This window comes from Ailuropoda melanoleuca, chromosome 8 (genome assembly GCF_002007445.2).
Source record: "Ailuropoda melanoleuca isolate Jingjing chromosome 8, ASM200744v2, whole genome shotgun sequence".
Lineage (NCBI taxonomy): Eukaryota > Metazoa > Chordata > Mammalia > Carnivora > Ursidae > Ailuropoda > Ailuropoda melanoleuca.
In genome coordinates this window covers 23,947,113-23,957,760 of record NC_048225.1, presented here as the reverse complement: position 1 = coordinate 23,957,760, position 10,648 = coordinate 23,947,113, and the positions used below count along the sequence as shown (strand labels likewise).

The 10,648-nt window shown below is 35.9% G+C and overlaps 1 protein-coding gene across 9 annotated transcripts in view; it reads left to right on the top strand.

Annotated features, from left to right (window-relative positions):
- ARHGAP32 (Rho GTPase activating protein 32) overlaps positions 1–10,648 on the top strand; it is a 201,124-nt gene that overhangs the window by 171,029 nt on the left and 19,447 nt on the right. For all 9 annotated transcript variants that reach the window (XM_034666075.1, XM_019796882.2, XM_019796864.2 and 6 more), the window contains 3 exons: positions 6,663–6,770; positions 7,040–7,185; positions 7,801–7,996. In XM_034666075.1, the coding sequence (XP_034521966.1) occupies positions 6,663–6,770; positions 7,040–7,185; positions 7,801–7,996 (450 nt within the window). The remainder of the gene's footprint in view (positions 1–6,662; positions 6,771–7,039; positions 7,186–7,800; positions 7,997–10,648) is intronic.

Sequence of the window (10,648 nt, the reverse complement as noted above, 5' to 3'; positions counted from 1 at the left end):
CAGGCTCTTCCTCTATGAGCCTGCTTCTTCCTCTCCCACTCCCCCTGCTTGTGTTCCCTCTCTCGCTGGCTGTCTCTATCTCTGTCGAATAAATAAATTAAAAAATCTTTAAAAAAAATTTTTTTTTAATTTCTATGTTAGTTTGGACTCTCAGAAATATTTTTGTTCGTATCTGAGAAGACCAGAATAAAATTGAAGATGACTGCCATTTATTGAGAGAAAGAAAACAGTATAAACCATGAACCATGAGAGACTGTGGACTCTGGGAAACAAACTGAGGGCTTCAGAGGGGAGGGGGTGGGGGATTGGGATAGGCTGGTGATGGGTAGTAAGGAGGGCACATATTGCATGGTGCACTGGGTGTTATATGCAAATAATGAATCATGGAACATTGCATCAAAAACCGGGGATGTACTGTATGGTGACTAATATAACAAAATAAAAACTATTAAAAAAGTACTGTAGATGTTTTAGTAATACACAAATTAAATAATATAGTGCTTTCTTTTTTAAAAATGGCATTGTTCATATATATATTTTAAAACTCAGCACTATACTTGGCACTAAATCAACACTAAAATTTTTTTTTAATTTAGTTAAGTCATGTCTACACCCAACGTGGGGCTCAAACCCACAATCCTGAGATCAAGAGTCATACAGTCTTCTGACTGAGCCAGCTAGGCACCCCTAAAATTTTTAATGAACATTCTTAAGGACCCACTGAAGAGAGAAACTGATACAACACAAAAGAGCTTTTGTGAAGGATGCTTAAGAAATTCAGGTATTGAACCCTGAAAAAGAAGGCTTGAGGAGACAGATCTGATAACACACAGTTACCGAAGAATATTTTAAGGAGGAAAAAGACTTTTTTTTTAAGTTACCAGAAAAAGAAACCTAGTGCAGTATAACGAATATTAGCTTTGATAGATCTGAGTTTGAATTTGCAACTTCATCACTTCCTTCGTGACCTCTCCATGCGTTCATCTCCGTATCTGTGGAAAGAATACTGATAATACTTTCTTAAGGGGATTAATTTAAAATGAGATCCAACGTGCAAATGAGTCTGGTCCTTAGTATTTTTTTTTTTAATATAAAGCATAGCAAGACAGATGATTAGAATTAAGCCAAGACTTCTTGACTTGGTAGTTTAACAGGAGGTACCATGTAAATATATCTTTTTTCTCTAAATTAAGAAAAAAAAGACCAATATAATATAATGTACATAGTTTTAAAAAGTCAAATGGTCTGGGGCGCCTGGGTGGCACAGCGGTTGGGCGTCTGCCTTTGGCTCAGGGCGTGATCCCAGCGTTGTGGGATCGAGCCCCACATCAGGCTCCTCTGCTATGAGCCTGCTTCTTCCTCTCCCACTCCCCCTGCTTGTGTTCCCTCTCTAGCTGGCTGTCTCTATCTCTGCCGAATAAATAAATAAAATCTTAAAAAAAAAAAAAGTCAAATGGTCTGGATAGTTGCCGGTGAAAAATAGCAGTTTCCTGCCTCACAACTTCCCTTTCTGATTTCTCCTTAGCTTCTGTTTCTGAACAACATGCCTATATTTTTATTTCTTTGATTTCTCATTTTTAGATGTTATTTTTACTTTCCTTTTAAGTAAATGAAATTTAGCTTTCTTTACCCCCCTGCCCCAATACCACACAAACACACATTTTCCCTTCTCTCATCTTCATAGTCTGGTTATGTCAGCATTTGGAGTTATATCAGTATTCACTGTCTATATTGTAATAACTTTGTAACTGTTATTTACAACTGCACGTAATACGTACTAGACTTCTTTTCCTTTCTGGGATAACTGTGTGTGTGTTTGCGGAGCAGTTGCCCATTTTTGGCTTGCTAAGTTTCTGTTCATCACTGGTTTACCTCTGAAACTTTCTCACAGGACTATCTGTGTTCTCCCAGTGCGTTCAGACTCACGAGACAAGCTTTTTTTCTTTTGTCCCATGAAAACATCCCTCCTGGAGCCTGTTATCCCCCCCGGTCAGTCCCTCAGTCCAGGCTGATTGTTCTCTAGATCTACAATGCTGTCAACTCTTTCCTCTCATTTTGGAAATTCTCTTCGTTGCTTCCTGCATGAGTTGGATCCTTCTTTTCAGGATCTCTAGCCGTCACCTCCCTTGTGTACTCCCTGCTTTGTAGTAGACATCTTTGGTAGCTTCCTGAGGAAAGCTGTAAGGGAGGTAAATGTTTTGAGACATTGATATGAAAATGCTCTTATTCTGCTGTTGCATTTGATTGATAACTATAGAATTTTAGTCTGTAATCTTTTCCCATAATGTTGGTAGTATCAGACTTGTCATCTAAGCAAAAATGCCGTGGTGATATCTGATTCTGGTCTGCCAGTTCTTAACACGACGTATTTTGTTTTGTCTGTATCCTTTCTGGATGCTTTTACACTTAGAACATACCTAGTGTTCAGTTTGTCTTGGAATGGGTTCTTTTCCTTTCTTTGCTGTGGGCTCTCCATGGGCCTTTTCCATCCAGAACTTCCGAACATTTTTCTTGTTATTATTTCCTCGATGGTTCTCATTGCAACTTAACCTCCAACCTTTTTCTCTACTCTCTTTCTGGATATATTATAGCTCTTGAACCAACTCTTTCATTTTCTTACCTTCTCTTTGTCAGTTTCCATGTACAGATTTTCTCCAGGCCGTTTCTTGATTTGAAAGAAGATGATTTCCAAGAACTCCCTTTCTGGTTCCTCTGAATGGTCCTACTTTATAGCGTCCTTTTCTTATCTCATGGATATAATCTCTTCCCTCTATGAGAATATTACTGATAATTATAGGTTTTGTTTTAAATTGTTCTCTGTTTGTCACAGTATTTGTTCCTTCCTCATTTGGCAGCTCACCTTTATCAAGACTGCAAAATATTCAACAGATTTCATAGAAGCAAGAAACAGAAATTCCTTTTTTAAAAGTCATATTTTATAAGTGTGATAGCATTTAACTTCATTGTGAATTAAAATCTTGCATAAACAGAGGAACACTTAAAATTGGCCTTAGGTAAGCTTAAAATTTAAATGATATTTAGTCAAAGTGGTTTAGGGCGAGAAACTTATAGTCAAAGAAAACTTACAGTGCCTTAGACACCAATCAGCACATTTTACAGAGGGAATCAAGAATATTGGTTAATATTGTGGGTGATTAAGAGAACATCAGTAAGAAAAGATAGATATGGAGAGAGTGTATATGCGTGTGTGTGTATATTATATAAAATATAATCTATATAGGAGACAAACGTACTTCACCATATAAGAAATATATACATACATGATATATATACATACATACTGTCTATTATATATATATATATATAATATATACAATATTAACCAATACTCTCAATTCCCTCTGTAAAATATACTGATTGGTGTCTAAGGCACTGTAAGTTGTTTTTTTTTCAAGAAAATATTATTTTTTAATCATGTTTAAATAAAGTATTGATAGCATTTAGCTCATTGTGAATTAGAATAACCTTGCATAAACATTACAAAACACTTAAAATTGGCTTTTGGTAAGCTTACAATATATATTGATACGTATAACTTTTCTGCTATATTATGTTTCTCTCTAATTATGTTCATATTTTTCCTACATCATATATATTCTCCTTTTTTATATAAATACAGATATTTCTCAATAATATATAGATATTTCCCTTGCTAATTACATAGGTAGCTTCCTATTTATCTATTTAATCTTCCCTTTTGAACATTATATACCTTTACCTGCTATTTATTATATATTGTATATCCTACTATATATCCTACTAACATATGTTCTCTCCATATATATATATATCTATATTTATATGGATATATATAGTATTGCCTACTTGATGTATAATCCCTCTAAAACACAAGCTCCTTGAGGTCATCAATTTTGTCTTGTTTATCAGTGTATTCTCAGAATAGAACCTTGCATGTAGTAAATATTCAATAATATATATTGCGTATACATTTTATATAGTTTATGCACCATATATTTTATAGCTCCTAATATTATCTTCTGTATTCCTAATATATATTATATTACCTACAGTGTATGCCCACATGTTTTATATGTATTGTTTACTGTACACATATCTCCTACTCTGTATTATATATAATTCCTTGTGATATATCTCCTGCTATATAATGTGTTTTTATATTCTAGCTTCCTCTACATAATTTGAGGGTTAATCTCCTTTAATATATCTCTTTCCATCCAGACTTTTTAAGATTTTAATATTCACATTTCCTAGTTCCTTAAATGTTCTTGAAAAAACATGATTTTTAATAGCGTTCTCTTATGTGAATGGGCTGTATGTTATTTAACCTTTTCCCTAATTTGCTTGTTTCTTAAATTCCACATATGAGTGAAATCATATATTATTTGTCTTTCTCTGACTTACTTCGCCTAGCCTTTTACTCTAGTTCCATGCATATTGTTGCAAATGGCAAGATTTCATTCATTTTATTTATGGCTGAATAATATTCCCATGTATGTACATAGCCCCTCTTCTTTATCCATTCATCCACTGATGGACATTTGTGCTGCTTCCATAATTTGGGCATGGTAAATAATGCTGTAATAAACAGAGGGGTGCATGTAGCCCTTTGGATTAGTGTCTTTGTAGTTTTGGGTAAATACCCAGTAGTTTCATTATTGGACTGTAAGGTAGTTCTAGTTTTTAACTTTTTGAGGAGCCTCCATACCGTTTTCGGCAGAGGCTGCACTAGTTTACATTCTACGGTGGGTTTTTTCTCTGTCAGTTTTGAACATTACTATGAGGACCATCCATTTACATGAATCTTTTTGGGAATCTAGATTTTTTTTTTTTTGGATGAAGACCTGAAAGTGGAATTCTTAGAAATCAAAAGGTACTAAAATTTTTTGCTAATATACAGTAGTTTCCAAATTGTATTCCATGAAGATTTATGCAGTTTGTACTCTGCTAAATATGGAAATGCTCATTTCATGGGACTCTGACTAAAATTCTCCATGAGCTTTTAAAAACATTTTTACAATTAGATATGTGAATAAAATGCTATCTTTGCTTGTTTTGATTTGCATTTCTTCTAAAATGTATTTCTAAAGTACTTATTTCCCTTCGTTCATCTGCCCCTCACTCAAAATAATAAAATTTTACGTGTTTTCTAAACACATTTCTCAAGCTTCCTACCTCTACCTTGTGTCCAGACCAGCCTCACTTCTGTCTCTCTGTCTATCTGTCTGTCTGCCTGTCTACCTTTCCTATTTAAGTGTGTATAGGAGGGACCAGGAAGTACCATTTGTACTGTAGGTCAGCTGCAGTAGATGCTGTTGAATGAGAGACTTTGGAGCCAAGCTGACCTTGACTTGAGACAAGCACTGCTTGTCTGTGTAACCTGAGCTCACGTTGGCTTTCTCCTCCATAGAGTGGGGAGTGGTAGCACTGTGCAGGTAGGGCTGTTGTGGGAGCTCGATGAGATCCCTGTAGAAAGCCTCTTGAGCAGTGCTTCCAGCTGCTGTCTGCGTTTTCTTCTCAGGTTCATGTTGGGCTCATCCTGGTCTTTGAGGCTCATACGCTGACCACAATTTAACTTTCTTTTTTTTTTAAAGATTTTATTTATTTATTTGACAGAGAGAGAGACAGCCAGCGAGAGAGGGAACACAGGCAGGGGGAGTAGGAGAGGAAGAAGCAGGCTCCCAGCGGAGGAGCCCGATGCGGGCCTCGATCCCAGCACTATGGGATCACGCCCTCAGCCGAAGGCAGACGCTTAATGACTGAGCCACCTAAGTGCCCCACAATTTAACTTTCATTACAAAATTAACTTTCATTAACTTTCATTCCTGTTGCGAATAACAGCTTTAAATTTCTGTCTCCTATCTATTGTCCATAATAGTTTCAATCCCTATACACGTAGGTAGGGACACTTTGAGAGCTGTAGGACCTGCTAGGTATTACCTCTGTGTGTTTATCTGATTTAACTTGCATTTAAGCTGATCATGCTTTCTTTCCAAAAATGTTCTGCCCTGTTATTTAATATCCACCCCTTCTCTCTCCATATATATGTGTGTACATATGTACATACATGTATGTGTGCGTTTGTGTATTTGTGTACATAGTTGCTCAGCTGTTCTCTCCCGTTGGTGCCCACTGCAGTTTTTCTTTTAACCTTTTAGGCCTGTGAAATACTGTTTTCTTTTATAAAAGAAAAGTTTAAATCCCCTTCTGTTAGTGTGTCTGCTGCAATAAAGTAACATAACTTCATATTATTTGTCTAGAAATGAGCTTATATGGAGGATTTACTTCACTGGTGTCTTTGAAACTAGATGTCTGACAGCCAGGAGCAAATATTCCTAAAGATTTTTAAAAATTAAGACCGTTTTCTTGGAACCAGTCCTGTCAGAAATGTTAATTTCTTACTGCATCTACCTTAGACTTTTTTTCTTGGAGTTCTGTAGATACGATTACTGTATGTAGAATATAGAATTTGTAATATTCTCCTGACACTTCTACGGTAATAATATTCAGACCTAAGAAGCAACAAGGAATTTTGTTGGAGTTTGTATGGTTTCCTTTTCTATTTTTCCATTGAAATCTTAAAAATTAATTAGAAGGGCTTTTATGCTTTATACTGCTACATATGGTTTCTTTTCGTTAATGTGTTATATTGCATTTTCCAGAACGCTGGAGTTCCTGATGAGACACTTGTCTCTTCTAGCTGACTATTGTTCCATCACAAATATGCATGCAAAAAACCTAGCAATTGTTTGGGCTCCAAACCTGTTAAGGTAAGTTGTATTTGACTTACGACCTTAAGTAGAACTAGTCATCTTAAATCAAAGTCTAATTCATCAGTGTTCCTTGAGGACAGTTCTTAAAAGTAAAACTCACCTGCTGTTTTTATGAGCATCTCCCTAAAAGAGGCAAGTGGGGCTTAGCTGAAGCACCAAAAGTATGCTTTCTTCCCCTGTCTGTGGTTTACACATTTAAGAAAAATAATGCCCTTTAAGGCTGCTGTGTTAGGGATTCTCTGATGGTAATGTTGGTTATCCCACAGATCAAAACAGATAGAATCTGCCTGCTTCAGTGGGACAGCAGCTTTCATGGAAGTGAGAATTCAGTCTGTGGTCGTTGAGTTCATCCTGAATCATGTAGATGTCCTCTTCAGTGGGAAAATCAGTGCTGTCATTCAGGATGGGGCAGGTATGGCTCACACGAATTTTGTTTACAAGGAACATGTATAAACTTCTAAAAGCATGAAAAACTGCATTTCTTATCACAATTGAATAAATCTGTCTTTGGTAGACAGCAGGTAATTTATGTGCCCTTCTCAAAATGCGGTTTAACAGTTGTTTTGTGTGTATGGTATTGAGCGAATACTACGTGTTAGAACTTTTATGCTCTGATGTGTCATAAGACACATTAAAGATACATCATGTCACCTGTTATTGATGCATACAAAGTTATAATATGGAATAGGGAAAGAAAAAATTTTTTCCAAAGGTAAGATATCTGAGTGATACCAGGCCTTGCTTGGTATCTTTTAAGAAAGGAAAATAGTTAAATTACTTAAGGAATTTAAAAAAAAAAACCATATATATATATAGATGTCCTTGTTAGCAACCTGGTATGTCACCCTCTTTTCCTCACTCAGTATAAAGCCCTATTGTTTTTGCCATTTAAAAGACTTAAGAAAATTTAAAACAGCACAGATATGTAGATAGATGGAGATTGATGTACACACACTCACACAGATTTATATTTTTTACCTGTGCCAAAAATCTTAACTCTCTTCATTGCTTTTCTTTCTTTCCAAAGCTTCTCTATCAAGACCCAAGTCCCTGCTGGTTTCCTCTCCGTCCACCAAGCTGCTGACATTGGAGGAAGCCCAGGCACGAACGCAGGCTCAGGTCAACTCTCCAATTGTGACTGAAAATAAATACATCGAAGTAGGAGAAGGACCTGCTGCACTTCAGGGAAAGTTTCATACCATAATTGAGTTCCCACTGGAAAGGTAAAATTCATTAAATCCTCTTCAGTGGTGTGATTCTCATGGTCAGGTGTTCCTTTTCTTTTCATTTCTTTTCTTTTTTCTTTTCTCTTCTTTTCTTTTTTTCTTTTCTTTCCTTTTCTATTTTTATTGTTATATTCTAATACTACTGTATTGATTTTGGGCTAGTCCCAGAAAAACCAATTCATCTGATTATAGAATGATACAGATGATTTTTGAAAAGCATTACAAAATCATGTCATTTTAAAGAAGATGAAAGTTAATTATAGAGGGCAAATTGTTGGGGAAAAAATATGCTTCCACTATACAGGATGTGATTTTTCTCTCTGAGGTATGTTGTCTAGAAATTTATTTAGAAATAAACTGGGGGCATCTAGGTGGCTCAGTTGGTTAAGCATCTGACTTCAACTCAGGTCATGATCTCAGGGTCCTGGGATCAAGTCCTGTGTTGGGTTCCACACTCAGCAGGGAGTCTGCTTGTCCCTGTGCCTCTCCCCTGCTCATACTTTCTTTCTCTCTCTCTCCCCCACCCACCTCTCTCTCATTCAAATTAAAAAAAAAATTCTAATAAGAAAGGAAGAAGTTGGATTGGAATAGCTTACTCAGGAAATAAAGAATGGATCATGACTTGTTTGATATTGGCTCCACATTAAGTTTAGAATGGACCAATACTTCTCATAGTGCTATCTCCCAACCAGCATCAAGAGATGAGTGCATAATACTCCAGTGTGTGTGTGTGTGTGTGTGTGTACCACAACTTCTTTATGCGTTCATCTCTTGATGGACACTTAGGCTGCTTCCATATCTTGGCTATTAGAAATAATGCTGCAGTAAACATAAGGGTGCATATAGCTTTCAAATTAATGTTTTTGCCTTGTTTGGGTAAATACCCAGAAGTGGAACTACTGGATATATGGCAGCTCTATTTTTAATTTTTTGAGGAACCTCCACACTGTTTTCTCTGGTGGCTGCACTAACTTAGATTCCCACCAGCAGTGCACGAGGGTTCCCTTTTCTCCCCTGCCTTGCCAACACTGGTTGTTTCTTCTCTTTTTCGTGTTAGTCACTCTGACTGGTGTGAGGTGGTATCTCATTGTGGTTTTAATTTACATTTCCATGATGATGAGTGATGGTGAGCATCTTTTCATGTGTCTTTTGGCCATCTGGATGTCTTTTTTGGAAAAATGTCTGTTCAGGTCCTCTGCCTCAATCAGATTATCTTTTTGGTGTTGAGTTGTGTGAGTTTTTATATATTTTGGATATTAATCCCTTATTGGATATGTCATTTGCAAATATCTTCTTCCACTCAGTAGGTTATCTTTTGTCTTGTAGATGGCTTCCTTTGCTGTGCAAGTTTTTTAGTTTGATGTAGTCTCAATTGCTTATTTTTGCTTTTCATGCCCTTGCCTAAGGAAGCAGATTCAGAAAAATATTGCCAAGGCTTGTGTCCGAGAGACTACTGCATATATTTTCTTTTAGGAGTTTTATAGTTTCAGGCCTTACATTTAGGTCTTTATTCTGAGTTTATTTTGTGTATGGTATGTGAAAGTGGTCTAATTTAAGTCTTTTACATGTAGCTTTCTAGTTTTCCCAACATATTTATTGAAGAAACTGTCTTTTCCCTGTTGCATATTCTTGCCACCTTTGTCATAGATGAATCAACCATATAAGCATAAGTTTATTTCTGGGCTGTCTTCTGTTCCATTGAACTATGTTTCTTTTGGTGCCAGTACCATACAGTTTCATCTACAGTGGAGTTTGACATCTGGGAGTGTGATACCTCCAGCTTTGTTCTTCCTCAAGATTGCTGTGGCTGTTCTAGGTCTTTTGTGCTTCCTTACAAAGTTAGGATTTTTTTTTTCTAGTTTTGTGAAAAATACTATTCATATTGTGATGGGGATTGCATTGAATCTGTAGATTACTTTAGGTAGTATGGACATTTTAACTATTGATTCTTCCAATCATAAACATGGTGTATCTTTCCATTTATTTGTGTCAACTTTAATTTCTTTCACTAATGTCTTGTAATTTTCAGAGTACAGGTGTTTCATGTCTTTGGTAAATTTATTCCCAGGTATTTTATTCTTTTTGATGCAATTGTAAATGGAATTGTTTTCTTAATTTCTTTTTCTGCCAGTTTTTTTAGTAGTGTAAAAAAATGCAAAATTTTTCTGTGTATTAATTTGGTATCTGCAACTTACTGAATTCATTCATTAGTTCTACTAGTTTTTTTGGTGGAATCTAGGATTTTCTATATATAGTTTCATGTCATCTACAAATAGTGACAGTTTTACTTCTTCCTTGCCAATTTGGGTGCCTATTATTTCTTTTTTATTTTTTTTTATTTTTTTTAATTTATTTATTTTTTTTGTCTGATTGCTGTAGCTAGGACTTCCAGTACTATGTTGAGTTAAAGTGGCAAGAGTGCATCCTTGTCTTGTTCCTGATCTTAGAGGACAGGTTTTCACCCTTGCACCATTGAGTGTGGTACTACTATCTGTGGGTTTGCCATATATGGCCTTTATTATGATGAGGTATGTTCCCTCTAAACCCACTTTCTTGAGAATTTTTATTGCGCACAGATATTGAATTTTGTCAAATGCTTTTTCTCATCTGTTGAGATGTTCCTGTGGTTTTTATTCTTCATTTTGTTAA